At 43.9% G+C, this 19,908-nt stretch overlaps 1 protein-coding gene across 5 annotated transcripts in view; it reads left to right on the top strand.

Annotated features, from left to right (window-relative positions):
* Window positions 1–18,134, top strand: part of PIK3R1 (phosphoinositide-3-kinase regulatory subunit 1) — a 68,571-nt gene extending 50,437 nt beyond the window's left edge. For 2 of the 5 annotated variants that reach the window (XM_075325889.1, XM_075325910.1), the window contains exons 4-15: window positions 2,062–2,193; window positions 2,692–2,896; window positions 3,008–3,087; window positions 10,470–10,575; window positions 11,195–11,293; window positions 11,399–11,579; window positions 11,692–11,817; window positions 12,013–12,155; window positions 12,316–12,492; window positions 12,592–12,660; window positions 13,161–13,328; window positions 13,421–18,134. In XM_075325889.1, the coding sequence (XP_075182004.1) occupies window positions 2,062–2,193; window positions 2,692–2,896; window positions 3,008–3,087; window positions 10,470–10,575; window positions 11,195–11,293; window positions 11,399–11,579; window positions 11,692–11,817; window positions 12,013–12,155; window positions 12,316–12,492; window positions 12,592–12,660; window positions 13,161–13,328; window positions 13,421–13,610 (1,676 nt within the window). In that variant the 3' untranslated portion in view covers window positions 13,611–18,134. Of the gene's footprint in view, window positions 1–2,061; window positions 2,194–2,691; window positions 2,897–3,007; window positions 3,088–7,914; window positions 8,206–9,761; window positions 9,907–10,469; window positions 10,576–11,194; window positions 11,294–11,398; window positions 11,580–11,691; window positions 11,818–12,012; window positions 12,156–12,315; window positions 12,493–12,591; window positions 12,661–13,160; window positions 13,329–13,420 lie in introns of those variants that run through there. The other 3 variants (XM_075325899.1, XM_075325929.1, XM_075325921.1) reach the window with 3 other exon arrangements.
* Window positions 18,135–19,908: the final 1,774 nt, after the last annotated feature.

The following is a 19,908-nucleotide window of genomic DNA, read 5'->3' as shown; positions in this document are numbered from 1 at the left end:
TCTGTATATGTCCCCTCCGAAATGTAAAGTGATATATATATATCACTTTACATTTCGGAGGGGACATATACAGACAATATCGGACACAATTTTACAGATACCAGTAGGAGTGAGGGTCCTGCTCACAGGCTTGTAATCTATGAACGCAGGGGCAGTATGGGGAAGTCTCTGACATCGCCTGTGGGGGAGCTGGAAAGCAACAATACCTTTTTTAGTATTTTTATTCATTATTATTATTAATAATAATATTATTAATATATATGTAATAATAATAATAATTATTCATTTATATAGCGCTATTAATTCCACAGCATACATTGACAACACTGTCCCCATTGGGGCTCACAATCTAGGTTCCCTACGAGTATATGTTTGGAGTGTGGGAGGAAACCGGAGAACCCAAAGGAAACCCACGCAAACACGGGGAGAACATACAAACTCCTTGCAGATGGTGTCCTTGGTGGGATTTGAACCCAGGACCCCAGCGCTGCAAGACTGCAGTGCTAACCACTGAGCCACCGCCCGCCCTATGAACTTGGAACTACGAGCAGTTCGAGGTGCATATTAGTAATTTCTGCCTAACTTGCTGTATCTAGTATCATAAATACATGTGTTTAGAAAAAGTAAACCAGGTTATACAGCTCACCACTTAGTATAAATGTCCATCCATGGAAGAAGCCAGACGGTGCACGGAAAACAAAGGCTAAAGAACTTGCAGAAAAGGAGGTGGAATCCGGCAACAAAAAACGTCTTCATTCAGGGAAAGTATCCATTATTAAAATCCCGCTTATTAGTGCTAATTAAACTCCATTACACGTACAGACATGGGGACGCGGTTGACGCGTTTCGGAAGAGTCTGCCTTAGACTCTCTCCCGAAACGCGTCAATCGCATCCCCATGTCTGTACGTGTAATGGAGTTTAATTAGCACTAATAAGCGGGATTTTAATAATGGATACTTTCCCTGAATGAAGACGTTTTTTTGTTGGCGGATTCCACCTCCTTTTCTGCAAATGTGTTTAGAAAAAGTATTCCTAAAGATTGTTTATTATATGCTAATAAGGCCAGCGACTAGTCGGAAGGGTGTTACTTCCCTTGGCTAGTTGGCCCACATAGCCTGTGGACGTGCTAACATGCTAATGAATGCACAGTGATGTGCGCATATCTCATTCTGTATGACTGATGAATACGCACTGCATATGATCTGGAGTCCTCAGCACTTGTGGTCATGCGCACTATACCTCACTGAAGCCGGGAAGCTTACACCCGGCATCAGTTTAGTGCGCATGATCGGAAGTCCTGGGGGCTTCAGAGCATGCGCAGCTCACATCCATTCGCCATACAGAATGAGGTATGTGCAGTGTCACTGCGCATTCGTTAGCATGTTGGTACACCCACAGGGATGTACTAAAATATGTGGGCCAACTAACCAAGGGAAGTAATGCCCTTGTGTCTAGTCTCTTCCCTTATTAGCATATAAAATTATCTTTAGAAATACTACTTCTAAAGATCCTTTTATCTTTTCTAGTGTATACAGGGACGGTTAGGCAGGGATTAGCAATATGCTCACAGAACTGCTCGTGGTCCTGGGTGCATATTGCACCTGACAGGTTCACTGTATAGCCATTGCTGAAGGAACAGCCCCTAATGGGCTTCCCATTTGTAGCTCGTCCCTTTTAATGTCTGCCCCCTCCGCCCCAGTAGAAAACAAAGCTGTGCATTTGCAGAAATTTGAATCCCACTGTTTATTTTTATTTTTTCCGTCTTCTGCTCACGTTTCTGGAGACTCCTGCTTTTTCTCCGTCACTTGCCTTGCCCGGAGCCTTCCCCACCCTTAAGAAGCCCGTGCGTGTTTATATCAAAATATTGACAGGCTAAACATGGACTTGTTAAAATCGCCTTCTATAACCTTGTGTCTCCGGCTTCTGCAGCCAGTTTTGGGTTTTGCTCTCCTTCACTTCACTGTGGGAATAATAGAAGCGGAAGGTAGAAGATACCACTACGCGCGGCCATTGTGATACCGACAGTGTTTAATCTGCTGGATTTTTTTTCCTTTTTCCAGATACGGCACCGACCGACTATGACCATTTGGACGTGGCGGCTCTGAGTGATGCTGTGAAGCGGTTCCTGTTGGATCTCCCTAGCCCCGTCATTCCAGCCGCCACCTACAATGAGATGCTCTCTGCGGTCAGAGGTGAGGATCCCGCGCGTCGTGTCCAGCGTTGTTAGCACATAATGCTGTAATTCTGAGAAGAAAGCCATGTGTAATGGTTAACGATGCGAAGGTCTCAGTAACTGTGTGCGGAGAGAGGTAATTGTTAACCTTTTATCAGCGCTGGCAAATGGCGACTATTTGGGGAGAACGCGGTGTTCCAGGTTCAGCAGGATTCAGCTTCTGCTGCTCGCTGCGCCGCTTATCTTTTCACAAAGTCCAAATGTAAGGACGTTTCTGGTATCAGCCCACAAAGTTCTGTCACATGCTGCCGAATAGGATATTGATCTGATAACCTTCACAGAAGCAGGAGCTGTGGGCGCTGCTGCTCCTCAGTCGGGGGCCGGCGACCTGTCGTTCCTCCTAATTAGCGTGCTCCGTAGTCGCAGTTTTAGTTCAACTTCATCTTTTCTGGGTTCGCCCAGGATGCAGGACCTCACGACTTCTGGACTAAACCCTTTTCATTGCTTTACCTGTCAGCAGAATCAGTGAACTCGGACGACTACGCTCAGCTGCTGCGGAAGATCATCCAGTCTGCGAGTGTGCCGCAGCAGTATTGGCTCACCCTCCAGCACATGCTCAAACACTTCTTTCTACTTTGTCAAAGTTCCAGCAAGAACTTGTTAAGTGCAAAGCTACTGGCCGAAATCTTCAGCCCACTTCTCTTCAGAAACCAGCTGGGGAGGTAAGTGCCAGGCATTACTGTGCACTACTAGGCGTCATTCTTTCTGTAGGATCCATGCATGCCGCGTTTTAACCCCTACGTAACGCTGGCTTTGCTTTCTGTGTTTTGCAGCACGGACAGCCCTGAATACGGCACTCAGATTCTGGAAGTTCTTATTGCCAGTGAATGGAACGAGCAGCAAGCAGCGCCAGGTACGGCCACTTCTTTTCTTGCCTACATGACTGCGATGACATTTTGCCTTTGGGCTCCTGCTTGTAAAATTCTTAGAAAAATCAGACTGCCGGAGGGGCCAGCAGCTGCACGATGCGGGTCCTTTTGGGTGTGGAAAGGATCGTAACGTACTTGTGTCAGCGCAGCATGCGAGTGGGGAGGCTGCTGCTGCTTCTCGATCAGGCGGTTCTTTTTTTATTGACCCTGTTAATGGCAGGGGACTTTTAACAGGCCACGTTGTGTATTTAAGGTTACATGCATTCTATGGGGCATTCCCATTTCGGACATTTTTTGGGGCATATCCATAAATATCTGATTGATGCGGATTCCACCACCAAAGGGCGCATATATCGCGCCGATAGAAATGGCGCACTCTCCATTCACTGCTTTGGGACTTCTTAAAGTTGCCGAGTGTGTGTTATATGGCAGTAAATGGAACATTTGTCCATTTCGAACAGTGCAAAATGGTGAATCCCCCCCCTCTGTGACCCGCTTCTATCAGACATTTATGTCCCAGGTGTGAATACCACTTTAATATTTGTTTTAGGATTATATTCGTTACTGGTGAGCTAGGTGCTGATTACCGGTATGGTGAAGGCTTTGTAGGACTGAAGTGAGGCCAAATTCACACATCCGCGGTATAAGGACCGGCCGCAGGTCTCCCTATGTGCTATATGATGCTGCCTAGTCCGGCTCAGGGTACTGCGGTCGGTCGTTTTTCATGGATGTCTGAATGAGGCCTTATGTGTACCTGATTCGGTTCTTACCTGTGACACCGAACGCAACGTGGGGGATCGTCTTCTGTTTCGCAACACTTTACCGCTTGCACAAGTTAGAAATGAACTGTGATCCGCTCGTGGAGCAGTACATGGCGGTAGCTGGCAGTCCTCCCAGGCGGCTGCTACTTTTTATGAAATAATTAGAGGCTCCCTGCTCCTCCGCAGACGTCTGCTCACGTGCATCTCGTTAAATCCTGTGCACGTCTCCAGAGGGACGTGTAGGAGCCCACATGGGTTTTTGCTGCCTGCCGGCCAGTCTACATCGCAGGCTTCGGGGTGGCACGGAGAACTCGGCTTTACAGAGAAATGTGACCAATAAACAGAATATACTGAATTAGATTCTTTAATTTATTGTTTGGTTTACTTTTGAGCTTTGTTAATGTTGCCCGGGGTGTGTGGGAGGCTGATGTCTGGCCTCGAGCCCCCGCCCGGAGGAATTCGTGTGGTTATCCAGGTGTCTTCCTTGGCTCTTCTGGTGGGAAGGATTTACTAGTTCTCCTTTGACCTTTCCCATGTGTACCTGTGCTCCTTCGTCAGGACCGCTCTTTATACGCCTGTGTCTGCTGTCTTTATATCGTTGCATACATTTTCATTTATTTTTTTTTTTTGTTCTTTCAAAAAACCAGAATTGATCCCATTAGAGGGAAGTAAAAAAAAATGCAGAAGGAAATGCACTCGGCACATCCAGCCCTATAGATAAGGTGGTGCGTTCTGAGGGGGATCTGTTATAGCGTAGCTTTAGGTTCTGGCTCTGCAATCTGTATACATTGGCGTGTATAGCCGTGTTGTGTGCGGGGCATCTGTGATGGGCACAGCCCCTGTGATGGATCAGCCCCGTCTCCATTGTCCTGGGTCGTAGTTGAATCCGGTAAGTTTTCGGAGACCAAAATTATGACTCGTTGGAAACTTGGCGTCGGGCGTGCGTGTTTATGGTGTCGCTGTTTGATAACACAGGTCGTGTTGTGCCTTCATACTTCGGGCCAGTCAGCAGATGCACTTATATATTCTTAGTCCATATCATTTACATCTATAATTGAGCTGTAAACCAAGACCTGTTTGTACATATTTTCTGTGTCGACCTGAGACGCACCGTACCGCAGGGTAAAGCATCCATACGTCTGTCCTCGGGTGCACTCTCGCTGGCACAAGGTTATTTTCTTAGTTAAATTACTCATTGCAAAAGTCACTAGGTGCTTTCCTTCTCCTGAACACAGGGATTTTTCTTTTCTTTTTTCTTTTTTTGCATGTATGTACTTGTCTCGAAATATAGAAGTGTGTGTGTATATATAGAATACACACACCGTATTTTTCGGATTATAAGATGCACTTTTCCTCCCAAAAATTTGGGAGGAAAATGAGAGGTGTGTCTTAAAATTCAAATGTAGCTTACCTGGGAGGTGGAGAGGGCTCACAGGAGGCAGGGGCAATGCTGTGCTGCTCTGTACAGCAGCTGCTCTGCACGGTGGCCGGCAGCGGCTGCTCTGTACGGCGGCCGGCGGCGGCTGCTGCTGCTCTGTACGGCGGCCGGCGGCGGCTGCTGCTGCTCTGTACGGCGGCCGGCGGCGGCTGCTGCTCTGTACGGCGGCCGGCGGCGGCTGCTGCTCTGTACGGCGGCCGGCGGCGGCGGCTGCTGCTCTGTACGGCGGCCGGCGGCGGCGGCTGCTGCTCTGTACGGCGGCCGGCGGCGGCTGCTGCTGCTCTGTACGGCGGCCGGCGGCGGCTGCTGCTGCTCTGTACGGCGGCCGGCGGCGGCTGCTGCTCTGTACGGCGGCGGCTGCGGCTGCTGCTCTGTACGGCGGCCGGCGGCGGCTGCTGCTGCTGCTCTGTACGGCGGCGGCGGCTGCTGCCCTGTACGGCGGCCGGCGGTGGCGGCTGCTGCCCTGTACGGCGGCCGGCGGCTCCTGCTCAGTATGGCGGGCGGTGTGGCAGGGGTCATTCTGAACATGTGAGGACTTCAAATAATGGCGCCCAGAGTCTGCGCTTACGCTGATGAGAGCTCTCTGCTCAAGATCTCTTCTGCGCATGCTTCTGGGAGCCATTTCTTTGAAGCCCTCACCGCTGACCTCTCCAGAATGGCCCGTGCCTCACCGCCTGCAGAGCCAGCACAGAGCAGCGTCTGCAGCCCCAGCACAGTGGTAAGATGCCACCGGATTATTTTTTACCTTTTTTTTGGGGTGCATCCACAGTGTGTCTTATAAAACGAAAAATACGGTATATAGCGCATCGGAGGATTGCAAGGAAAAGAAACAAAAAACCCACAAATATTCCTTGATGTAACAACATCTTGGCATATATAGATATACTGTAGATAGATAATTTTATTTTTTTAATTTTTTTTTTTTTACTATGTGCCAAGATGTTGTCAGATCAAGTATATACATTTATTTATTTTTTTTTTTATTTTTTATTTTCCTTGCAATCCTGCGATGCTTTTGGTTTTTGCACCCGTTTTTAGAATGACGTAATTTCTAGCTGCAGTTCATTGTATGACCAGTTCTAGCAGTCATATTGATTTTGGCCACCGGAGGGCGCCCTTCAGTCAGGTTCGTCATCTGGCGCCTTTGTTCTCGGCTGCAGGACGTGAAGTCTCGGTGTAATGCCAGTCTCCACGATGAAGACGAGATTGCTGCTAACAGCGCTCGCTGCCTTATTAACTTCAGAAATACTTTGTCCCTTTTTCTCCAGTTGGTTACAGTTTAATAGGTTTTTTTGTATATACGGTACATAAAAAAGGCCGGGCGAGTTGAGCCCTATTGGTGTATTGGCACTATGTGACCCGCTGTTGGACCCTCGTATCGGCCGTATATTGAGGCTCTCAGATGGACCTTTTCGGAGCGTCTTATCTTTTTGGTTGCAGAAGGGCAGTTGACCGCATCCCAGGGTTTGGTTTTTTCAATTTTTCTTTAATCCGCCAAGTCAGGCAACGTTTCACCCTACGCTTCACCCTTTATCAAGCATATACTATTATGTTTTTGGTTGGTCTGATGTCTTGGATAATGACGGGGTGTAAGGACTTTATACCGGTATGTTGGGATACAAAACCTTCATTTGTCAGGAACGACTCAAACTGCAGTCATGAGAAATCCAATATGGCAGAATATCATTGCAGCAGATCCGCCGCCAGCCTTGTAGGGTTTTGCGGCATTTTACGCAGATTTGGGCTCTATATGGCAGCCTGTATCAGTCGTGCCGTCACATGTAGTGTGTTATATGACTGGTATGATGGGTCGTTCATCACAGCCCCGTCCTGGCAGCCGGACATTTGGGCCATCTGCCGGCTTTTCAGCTCCGCCGTAGATAATCGCGACCCGAATCCAGTGCCCGCTGATCTGTACGGCAGATCCTCCTATTAATTTTGCTGGCATTTGTCCTTTGTCATAAGAAGATAGCGGCGCTATTATACGGCAGCGCGCACAGATCGGCTGACATGTGATACGGGAATACGGGGCAGAACAATGCACATCTATCCTCCCGCAGTAATCTGATTAGTCACGGACGCTCTGTAACACAGGAATTGCCACTAGCTACTCGCTGGGTGCAGAGCGGCAGTGCAGAGGTTAACCAGCTGCGGTTACCTGTCCCTGCCTAGGGGTGCATGGCGGTGGGGGATGTGTGTACACATGTCAGTCTTCCTTGGATACAATTTTTAATTTTTTTGCACTACTATTCTTTTTTTTGCTTCTGAGCCAACTCCCTGAATGTGCGGCGGTGGAGAGTCGTCTGCTCGCCCACCACCGAGCACTGCTCCTCGCAGTCAGTGACAGAGGCTATTTTAAGTCCCCGCACAATGGTCGTCTCAGTTACTGAGCTAAAACCAGAGCGCTCCCTGCACCAGCCACTTGTTAGCTGATGACAGCTTCCCCGTGATTGACAGCCTCTTCTCCGGCCTCCCCTCCCCCCCACCTCCCCAAATCCCTAGCTCAGCAAATATTTGAACCTGCTTGAGTTAATCATGAAACTGAGATCTTTATCTGGGAGCGACGTGCAGCCTCCCCCTCCGGCTGCCAGCGAGCTGCACTGAATGCGCCTTCACTTTTTAATCATTAACTGGAAATGAAGGACTAGATTCCAGCGCAGGCTCCGGGGTCTGATTTCTGAGCGCCGCAGCTGGGGGAGCGGACGCCAACACTCTGGGATATCAGGAACCTAAAGGAATTGAACTTGGGATTATCGGAAGCACTTTTTAATTTATTTTTATTTTAAATTTTCCTGGAAATTACTTGATTTTTCTTTTTTGGATTTTTTTTTTTTTCTTCAATTTCCTTTTTTTTTTTTTTCTTGGGATTTATAAAAAGCCGAGGACCATGCACGATATCCTGGGTAAGTAGACTGCTCCGCATCCTTTGTCTGCTCTCCTTGGTGGATCCGCTCGTACTTTAGTGACTTTTTTCCGAGGGTGTAGAAGGGGTTAACCTGCCGTCATGCTCTACCTGCCTCCATCGCTTACCTGTCTCTTCCCTCACCCATGCACAGACGTCCCCGGCAGGCTGGACTGGTTTGGCGTGCACGCTCGCTGCTCCTGTATGTGATAGGGCTGGCCAACTTTTAACACTTTCTAACAAGTGGCTCCTGTGAGTGCGCTTCCTCGCTGTTGCATCCCCCCCATGTGTGACCCTTATAATCCTGGGGTCTCTTGAGGTGCAGATTAGGATCCACATCTGTCACTTACACAATGGAGAATCGTTTTTCTAGGGGTCGTGAAGACTTTTGAAATCTTCCTGGTTGTAAATTGAAATGTCCCGAAAATGTTGAAGGCTGTAGGTAGATGTGGTCATACGTGTAACATCAGTTTTCTAGGGGCGTGAAGTCTTTTACAATGTCCCTGGTTGTAAAGTGAAATGTCCAAAAACGTTGAAAGCTGTAGGGAGATGGTCACATTTGTAACATATCAGTGTTCTAGGGGGCGTCATGACTTTCGCAATCTCCCTGGTTGTAAATTGCAATCGCGAAATGTCCGAAAATGTTGAAGGCCGTAGGTAGATGGGCATATTTGAAACGTATCCGTTTTCTAGAGGACGTGAAGACTTTTGCAATCGCCCTGGCTGTAAAGTGAAATGTCCAAAAATGCTGAAGGCTGTAGGGATGATGGTCATACTTGTAACATAGCGTTTTTTAGTGGGCGTGAAGACTTTTGCAATCAAGAAATGCCCAGAAATGTTAAAGGCTGTAGTGAAGATGGTCATATTGGTAACATATCAGTTTTCTAGGGTGTGTGAAGACTTTTGCAATCGCCCTGGCTGTAAATTGAAATGTCTGAAAATGTTGAAGGCTGTAGGGAGATGCTTATATATATATATATATATATATATATATATATATATATATATATATATATATATATATATATATATATATATATATATATATATATATATATATATAATATTTCATGCAAGGAGCATTAACATTGCAAATATTCCTTGCACCATTTATTCTTTCTGCTCGGCATTCTTTTCCATGGAGGCGGCTGCCTTTGTCTTGCCCGCTCGGCTATTAGTTGCCTGCGTGCAGCTGGGACACTGCTGGCCGTACATGTGCGAGAAGAAAGTGTGAATGGTACGTGCCGCAGGAGATCAGCTCCTCGGGCTGCCAGCCACGGACCGTACCATGTCACGGTCATAAAAAAGGGAATTGCATTGTGCAAGCGACGTTATCAGATGCACAGGCCAAATTAAAAAAAAAATAACTTTCATTACATGTTGGTTTTTTTTTTTTTTTTATGGTGCTGTCAAATGCAAATCTCCAGAGCGAAATCTGCCTGTGACGGCTGGTGTGTGAGAGCCAGGAGTGGCCCATTACTGGTCCAATGGATTGGACGGCTCTGGTGATGATGTAATCGCTTTCTGTGCAGCCCCTTAAAGGTTTTAAATGAATTCCAAGACACCATTTCATCGGAGGGCTTAGCTCTTATTACAATGTGCAACGCTATGTGGAGCCTGGATGAAGGGGTGCCACAGTATGACACTTGTGACTCGCATTTTGGGGGCGATCTGATGTTTTACATAGAGATGGATGCTCCAGGTAATGTGTGCCGCACGTGCGGGGTGGGTGTGCGCGCCTTCTATTTCTATTGTGTCCTCCCTTATACAGTTCTTTGTTACAGTGAGCGCTGCACTTTCTCCTCAGCGCTGGCTTCCTTTTTCTTAGCAGATCAGTGCTACGACGCCTATTGTTCTGGGGTTAGTGGGGGGCGTTTTAGGGGTTAAATCTAGTGCTTTTTGTTGCGTTCAGCTGCCGCCGATTGATACTGAGCCAGATTAAAGTGTCGTCTTTTATAGAGATTAGTGCCAGACGGATCTGGGTCACAGATTGATAACTGCACTGAGTCACATTGCTAAAAGCATCAATGTCATTTTTTTTTTTCCTTCAGGTTTTTTTTTTTTTTCCTTTGTTCACAAAGTACTACTTTCAGCCCCCACGTTGTTCACCTGCTTTGCAGTTCAATGACGGCAGGTCCTGTCTAGCAACGTGGTACGGTGTCTCTGGTTCTCGTTCTAGTCCGTCTGTGGCTCATGAAATATTGCATTTTGACCTCATTTTCTTTACGTCATTTATTGTATATTTTTTTTTTTCTTTTCTTTCAGCACTGCCTCCAAAACCTCCCAAATCCACCACTGCTGTAACCAATAACGGTACTAATCACAGTATGTCGCTGCAAGACGCTGAATGGTACTGGGGAGATATCTCAAGGTAATGACAATCCCATTGTTTGCTGCTTTTGCGTGCATGGGCCCGTGCTAGGTCTAGAACTTCTCTAAGAAATCTCCACACCTCCTTTTGTTGTCTTAGGAGAAATACAATAATTAGTGATGGCTTTAGACCAGTGTTTCTCAACTCCAGGCCTCAAGACCCAACAGCAGATCATGTTTTCAGGTTTTCTTCCTATTAGACCAGGGAATAATTCCATCACCTGTGCAACATTAAGGAAATCCTGAAAACCTGATTGAGAAAACCTGAAAACATGATCTGTTGGTGGGTCTTGAGGACTGGAGTTGAGAAACACTGGTCTAGACCCTGGCGTTACTTAGAAATGCAGTAAATATAGAAGATTCCGTGCAGCCACTCGGGATTCCATGTAACACCCACTTATGGGTGAAGTGTCAGGGCACTTGATGGCCTCCAGACCTAGTGAATAGTCAAAAATAGTTGTCAGAATGAGTAGCATTGGGCAGTAAGTGGCACTGTCCCTATTGCAAGACCACGTCTAGACGTATGGTTAGGTGTCCCACAGTATGTGCTTTTCTATCAGCTCATCAACTTTTGACCCTATGGATCTTTTCAGATTTCTAACCTAAATGTTTTATTACAGGGAGGAGGTAAATGAGAAACTTCGAGATACCACTGATGGTACCTACTTGGTACGAGATGCATCTACAAAAATGCTTGGGGATTACACACTGACACTAAGGTGAGGACGGCGTTGAGTATGACGTCTCCCATGTCATCAGCTGGACTGGGTTTCTTTTTGTTGTATTTTCCATATTTATGACGTAATATGTTTTTTCTTTTTCAGGAAAGGGGGAAATAACAAACTAATTAAAATATTTCATCGAGATGGAAAATATGGTTTCTCTGACCCGTTGACATTTAACTCGGTGGTCGAGCTCATCATCCATTACCGAAATGAGTCTTTGGCCCAGTATAACCCTAAACTCGATGTTAAGCTCTTGTTTCCAGTATCAAGGTTCCAGCAGGTAAATCTATCATTTGTGATTATCCACTGATGTTCCTCTCAATCTCCGAGTATTGAGAAGTCACCATTGTCCCTCCTTTTTTTTTTTTTTTGTTTTCTTTTTTCTTCTAAAGGATCAAGTGGTGAAAGAAGACAGTATTGAAGCTGTTGGAAAGAAGTTGCACGAGTATAATCTCCAGTTCCAAGAGAAGAACCAGGAATATGATCGACTGTATGAGGACTATACAAGGACTTCTCAGGTAAGACTTCTCATTTCCTACAAGCTGCAACTTTTTATACCTGATTCCTTGTCCAGGTTACCATGAAGTATCCAGTAGGGTACATTCAGAGTTTTTTGGTATGGCTTTTAAAGCAGAACCTGAATCAAAAAACTCTTGTGAACATAGAGGGTCAGCAAGTGCTATATTTGACCGAATCCGCTTTGATTTTTCCAGGAAATCCAAATGAAAAGAACAGCCATCGAGGCATTTAACGAAACCATTAAAATATTTGAAGAACAATGTCAAACCCAGGAGAAATATAGCAAGGAGTACATCGAGAAGTTCAGACGGGAGGGGAACGAGAAGGAAATTCAAAGGTACGTGGGGGTCTTGTACAACAGAAGAGTAAAGTTTCTTTGAGTGTGATTTCAAGACCATTATGAACTGCAAGACAGAATGGACACTGAATATTTCTTTATATACATAAGTTACTGTCTTTAAGTAAAACCTTTTGTTCCCCCCCCCCCTTCTTTTTAGAATCCTTCATAATTATGAAAAATTAAAATCTCGAATCAGTGAGATCGTTGATAGTAAACGAAGGCTGGAAGAAGACCTGAAGAAGCAAGCTGCCGAGTACCGGGAGATAGACAAACGTATGAATAGTATAAAGCCAGACCTGATACAGCTGAGAAAGACAAGAGACCAGTACTTACTGTACGTCCGGCTCCACCTTAAGCCTTGCCACTTTCCTTGCAGTGAATATACCATCAGGCCTCTTGACTAATTTTTTTTTCCCTCCCCTTTGTGCAATAGGTGGTTGACACAAAAAGGAGTAAGACAGAAGAAGCTGAACGAATGGCTGGGCACGGAAAATGCAGAAGAGTAAGTGTGCATAGGCTCTTATCGTGTGGGTAGGAGGCTACTAGATTGAATTGAGATGCCCTTTTCCAAGCTACTGTGGGCCATAAAGTTTACCATTCCAAGTGACTGAGCAAGGGCCAGGGATAGGTTACCCATTGAGGTTCTTATGATTCTACTGAGCAACTACTCTTTATAACTTTCATGGGGTTAAAATACACATTCAGGGCTTTTAAATACTTTCTCACCATGAGAGAATGGGTATAGTGTTACAATACACCCCAAGGTTGCCGCAGACAGGGTTCATAGTTTCCCTAGATGAATGTTAAGAAACACGCTTCTATCTAGCTGTTCTGACAGTAGCCAAAGCTTTCAATTACACGATAGCCGCATAATGAAAGATAGAGCAGGGCTATATTACCAAATACACATCCTTCACTCCATAGAGGGCCCAATGACGACCCCTGCTTTTTACTTTTTTTAAAAAATGTTATTAAACGAGTTTTCTCCCCTTACTTTTATAGTCAGTACTCCACGGTGGAAGATGAGGATTTACCCCACCATGATGAAAGGACGTGGAACGTAGGGAATATTAACAGAATTCAAGCCGAGAGCCTGTTACGTGGAAAGCGAGATGGAACATTCCTTGTGCGGGAGAGCAGCAAGCAAGGGTGCTACGCCTGCTCCGTGGTGTACGTATCTCTTTACTGTGCAGCTTCGATACTGATGAACGCCCATCATTCATGCCGTGTACTCATGACGCCATTTTTGTATTCTTTTGCAGAGCGGATGGAGAGGTCAAGCACTGCGTCATCAACAAAACCCTTACCGGCTACGGATTTGCAGAACCATACAACTTATATAATTCTCTGAAAGAACTGGTGCTACATTACCAACACACGTCACTCGTACAGCACAATGACTCTCTGAACGTCACACTAGCATACCCAGTATATGCACAGCAGAGGCGATGAGCACCTGACAGACTCTGGAGTCTATTACCGCGTCAACAAAAAAAAAAAGTTGATGCCAGTTTTGGCAAAGGAAAAACAAAAAATCCTAAAAGCTCCCTCGTCCGCCTTCTTCACAAGATTGAGCTGCAGTATCAAAGCTACCTTCAGATGAGATAAGAGCTTTCTTTCGCCATGGAAGCAGGAGATGAGTGTTAAGCTGTGAATGTATGTTTCTAAGCTATCGTGCTTGCTATGTAAGATCCAGAAGCACAGCGACAGAAAGATATGCTATTATAAGCCTATCTCCCGGCCTGCAGGTACCGCGAGGCCTTCACCATGGTGCTTGTTTACGTTCTATTGAAGCTTTACCAGCTTGAATGTTGGTCACCGCAGATCCAAGAAGCCAAGGTGTCTTTTTTTTGCTCGAACAGTACTGTTGGGTTTTTGTTTTTTTGTTTGTTTTTTTATTTCGTAAAGGGGGAAAATACCGTTCCATAACAGCCTTTTCAAGGACCAGTGACATATTGCTAAGTGGATCTACCCACACAGCCTTGCGGATTGTTTCATTGTTTTCCTCCCCCCCCCCCCCCCTCCCCACAGAAAGTAAAAGATTACAAATGTAGCAGAACGGCACTTCGGGAGAAACTTTTTGGATAATGGAACTTTTTACAAATTTGCTTCGACCTAAGCAAAGTGCTAGGAAGTGTTTTACGAAGACTTTATCGTCTAAAGAAACGATTTCTGTTAAGAGAACCTATTTAATATGGACAATGACAGGATGGAAACTGAAAAAAAAATCATATATATATATTATAAATATATAAATATATATGTACATAGCAATGGGGACAAGCTATCAAAAAAGAAACCTATCAATACCAAACTGTCTTTATTTTGCTGACTGCTGAATCCTTAATGCTATGCAACATCCGTTTTCTTTAAGCTGTTTTGTTTTTGTTTTTTTTTTTTGTTTTTTTATTTTATACGTACCAATAACATACTTTTTCTGTTCACGAAATGTTACTTTTTTTTTTTTTGTTAGTTTCTTTCTGTTTAGGAAATGTGCAGTACGTCGTTTGGGAGGGGTGTAGGAGTGGATGGTAATAGCCGAGGTGATGAGACCGATGGTGGGACTTGGAACAAGAGCGCTATTTTACCATAAACCTTGTATAGAGTAACTTGGCGATATGCCCAAGGCTAAAGAAGATAACTCATTACAGATTATTTGATTAACGCGTTGTTGGGCAGTGCCTAATGAGCTTCAAAGCTGCTTTTATAAGAAAAAAAGAAAAAAAAAGAAAATAAAAAAAAGAAAATAAACCATAAAGATATATAAATATATAAACTTAATAAATCAAGAGTTTGACAGTGTTTTATTATGGGTTGTTTCTAACGATGGTACTTGGCGATGCGCTCTTGGCGCATTCTTGTCCTCTTATTTGTGACTTGGTGGAAAGCCCGCACAAAACTTTCTGCCTCCTGCTCAATATGAACTTGACAACCCCTCCCCCAACCCATCATTTCAATTGTGTAGCATGCTAACCCTGCCATAAGTGACGTCACTGCATTGGAACACTTAGGTGGGAGGGTCTTTTTTTTTTTTTTTTTTTTTTTTTTTTTTGTGTCCATTTAAAAAAAGAAAATAAAAATTTTGTATGTAAATTTCTACCCTCCAAAAGTCGTATTGGAAATTTGCAGCTGAGCATGGGAATACTGTGGGATACAAACGTCACACCTTTTTTACTTTCACTGCACTTTTTTTCCACTGCTCGTTCACAGGCCAATTTGTTTTTTCGGCGTAATGGCTCTGGAAAAGCGGTGAACCCCCCCCCCCCCGTAACTGCTCGTGTTTTGTATTCTATAGTATTTGCGATTTGCCTGCATTTGTAGTATTTGCTGACCATAATCCAGGCCGCCTATGTGACCTATCTTATCATTAAGTTCCCCCTATACATTGCTTTTTACCCTTTTCGACAAGGATGAATCGCGCTCTGTCTTCTTCATCCAAGTTTGTTGACTTTGTCGGCCGTCTCCCGCTTCGTCCTACTCGCGAGACGCGCTTTATTGATGACGTATTCTGAAAACCAAACTATGCTTTAATGATGGCGGGTCTGATTTTTTTTATTTTGGGGATCCAGACTCCGCGTAATTTTCGAAAACCTTCTTTTACTTTGACTTGTGTAGATTCTAAGTCAACGTGATGTCGTCATGTTAAAGCATCCTCGAATTTTTATACCTGTAGATTTCGTGGAAATCATGTGCTTGATAAGTTGCTCCATGGCTATGAACTATTTGGTACTTGGAATTTTACACCACGCGATTTATTTTATGGTTAGAAGACAATTTATTTTTTTTCTTACGCAGTTTAGTTTTCTCCTTAAGACTTTGGGATAAGTATAATTGACTTATTTCCCATTTTAAGCCATACATTTTATTTGTTTTTTCTTTCTTCCTAACTCTTGTAGAGGTTTCCTTACGATAAGGTTAAGTTTTTTATGAATTGCACATGCACTATTCATCCGATTCAAGGTACACCATGCAGATTTCTTAAGCACAAGCGAAAATGTATTCAAGTTTCGACATGAGAAAATGTAAATTCAATGTATAATATGTTTTGGGTAAGCGTAGAGCGGAATCAAAAGGCTGGAAGGGGGTTCTTTAAAAAAAAAAAGTCTTGGAAACAGTAACTGTTATTTCTGGGCTTATAACTGTCTAATTGAGCAAAGCTGCAATACCGGCCGCAGCCCTAAGAGAGGAGTGGCGCTGTTCCTCCAGGAAAAAAAGAGGAGACCCTTTTTTTTAAGAGCATTATTGCGGTAGGAATGATGACCTGGGCCACTAAATCTATAATACAAGTTAATGCAATGGCAAAAAGGGCTTTTTTTTTTTTTCTTTCTATTTTGTGCTATGTAAATATCAGCCAAAAAATACTGCGTCTCTCGGTATAGAACAGATTTTTCTCAAAAGGCAACTTGTATTTTTATTTTGGTGGTTCCTTTTGGTGCAGACAACTTTTAAGCACTTAAGATGGCGCCGATCTACGTTCCTCATGGTGCTCAGCTCAATGGTGCTGACCACGTGTAAAGCAATTAATGGAGTGCCAAAGCCTACCTGTCCCCTACTGTGAATAGTCATTTCAAACCCAATGTACCCAAAACCTATACCCCTCTATATGGAGAGAACGGATTGCACCAGATCTCGAGATATCTGATTTACTAAAGCCATTGTGATCCTTTAAGGCTACTTTCACACATCCGGTTTGAGCACTGCGGCTCAATCCGGCTGTGAAAACTATGCAACGAATGCGGCGAAAACACCGCATCCTTTGCATAAGTTTTTACATGCGGCCCGTCCGGTTTTTTCCGGTTGCGGCATGCTACTGAGCATGCACAGTGGAAAAAACCGCATGCGGCGAGTGGATGCGGTTTTTTCCGCATCGCGCCGCATCCGGCCTCCATAGGTATGCATTGAAAAATGCGCCGCAGCGGCCGGATGCGGCGCGATGCGGTGTTTTTTGCCGGAGCAAAAAACGTTGCAGGGAACGTTCGATCCGGCCGCGGCATCGGCTAAATCTGCCGCATGCGGCAAAAACCGGACTGAACGCAAGCCCCTGCGGCACAATACGGCACTAATGTAAGTCTATGCAAAAAAAAACGCAACCGGCGTTACAAAAGCCAGTTGCGGTTTTTCTGCAGAACGCCGTATTGTGCCGCAGAGCAAAAATCCGGATGTGTGAAAGTAGCCTAACCAGGCGAAGCGGCTGACCTGTTTCCTTTTATGGAAGCCAAGAATCCGCAGATATCTTCAGTTTTGGAAAGTTGCCTGAACAAAAAATAAAAAATTATATAATATATTTTTTATTTTTTTTATTTTTTTTTTGTTCAAAGGCAATCAATGCTCCTCCTTCATATAAAGGCTTCTCTCTTTTAGGTTTAGTTTACATTGAGCTAAGAATTGTTAAAGTCTCTACTCTTTTCCAGTCTCGACAGATTGCTGCCCATAATACAGGCTTGGTCATGTGTGGTTGTCCAATATTTTTTTTTTATTTTTTTTTTTTTTATTTGGACAGCCCTTTCTATGTGGTGTTCTGGATCTCTTTAGAAGTGGGCAGCAGTGTGCTCATTGCCTGGCAGAGGCGAAACATGCCAAATTTTTATATCTTTAACGGCTTAATGCGTCGATATTTATGACTCGCTACGTCAACGACTTCATATTATATGTCACCGTATGACTGCATTAGCTGCCCAATGTGCTGCTATATTTTTTTTTTTTTTTTTTTTTATTCCTATTTCAGACGAAAATTAAGTTCAATGTTTATAAAACATTTAAAAAAAAAAATGACTTTGCTAAACATTAATTCTTTTGGTCTTTTTGTTGGGGAGGAAAAGGATGGTTAGTAGTTATTTGCCTTTACAAGGCAATTAATAAAGTTGTGCCTCTGAAACTTTGAGCTATAGCTTTGATAAAGCTCCGTGTCTCGTTTTAAGTTGCTTTAAAACATTGTATTAGACCTTCAGACAAAATAAAGATTGTTTTGAAAACTAACTCTTGCTTGAATGACTTAATTAATAATGGGTAAAATTGAATCAAATGCTACTGATACTGTAGGCTGTTTCTACAAACCATTTAACACTAGAAGTCCCAGGAATTTCGAGCTCCATAGGGTTCTAATGGTAAAAATGTTAAATGACCCCTCTCTGGGACTTCTAGTGTTAAAGGGAATCTGTCACCAGGTTTTTGCCACCTAATCTGACAGCAGCATAACGTAGGGCCAGAGATCCTGACTCCAGCGATGTCACTGGGCTGCTTAGTGTAGTTTTGATAAAAATCACTGTTTAATCAGCAGGAGATTATCATTACAGGACTACTTGGAATGCTGCAGGTAGTCCAGCATATTCATGAGCTCTGTATAACAGATCTGCAGCAGAGAAAACTGATTTTATCAAAATGACAGCTCAGTAAGTGACACATCGCTTGTATTGGGGTCTTTTGTCTTTATATTATGCTGCTCTCAGATGTGGGAGCACAAACCTGGTGACAGATTCCCTTTAAGCCACACTCTTGGAAATATTTATATACTGCTTTATGCTTAAAGGGGTAGTCCTATCTCCCTATCCCAATATGTAGTAGGTATAATAAAAATATTAGCAATTCCCTCCAATTAGAAATGTAGTATAGTTCTCCTGATATAACCATGTCTCTCACCTCATGTGCAGGGCATTGCAGTTTAGGTATCCATGGGTACACACATTCATATAGAGACAGTTCAGTTAGTTGCTCGTTTCGAACCATGGATTCCTAAGCTGCAATGTCCTGCACATGAGGTAAGAGACATGGCTATATCAGGAGAACTATACTACATTTCTAATTTGAGGTAGTTGCTAATATTACACCAACTTCATATAGGGATAGGATCTTGGAGCATGGAATACCCCTTTTAAGGGGGACAGAGTAGAAAATTGGTGATATTGTGAGTCCTCCCCCAACCACTCTCTGCAGTTGACATACCAGTTTTACATAGTGTTCCTTTAAAGTCTGTGTTCTAAAAACCTGATTTTTACAGTACTACCTGTATAAAAATTTTTTTTTACAATTTTCACATTGGCCACTATCCCCAATATTAGACTCACACATCATGTTCTGTACTGATGACTTTTCACTATCGCCACAGAGAGGACTGCATACACCTCTACATTGAGTGAATATACAGGGTGGGTCATAAGTATGGAAACACCCTGATAAAATAGAGTAAAGTTGAATTCAAAATGGCGGCTTTGCAGGTGGCCGCCATAGACTTCACCCAGCCTCAAATATTTCGCCCCTCCCATGTACTAATATGCCACAAACTGCAAGGTGATATCAGCAACTACTTCCTTTTTATCAGAGTGTATCCATATTAATGGCCCACCCTGTACATCATTCACATCCGTTTGTGTCACAGCTCACCTCCTCTCCATCTCTTCACCATGACTAAGTTATGCTCAGATAATGTTTCAATGACAACTAGGGTCGCAGTCCGTCTATTGCTGCTGTCCATGTAAAGAGGAAATATGAGTCTAAGGCCTGTGATTAGTGTGAAAATGAAGATTTTAATTTTTTTAATAGTAATTTAAAAAATATAAACTTCTTAAACATTTTAAACAATAGGTCAACGTCTGAGGCCACATTCCTTTTAAATAACTGGTAGACGTTCCAGTAAATGTGTAAGAGGATGTGACTACTACTTTCTCCTTATTGGCACAGCTTGGTCATTCAACAGCTTGCTGAAACTAGTAGTTTCCAATATTTTTCCCCTTTCCTGCATTTTCCAGGCTAAAGT

This window comes from Anomaloglossus baeobatrachus, chromosome 1, assembly GCF_048569485.1.
Source record: "Anomaloglossus baeobatrachus isolate aAnoBae1 chromosome 1, aAnoBae1.hap1, whole genome shotgun sequence".
NCBI lineage: Eukaryota > Metazoa > Chordata > Amphibia > Anura > Aromobatidae > Anomaloglossus > Anomaloglossus baeobatrachus.
This window is presented reverse-complemented; position numbering and strand designations above follow the sequence as displayed.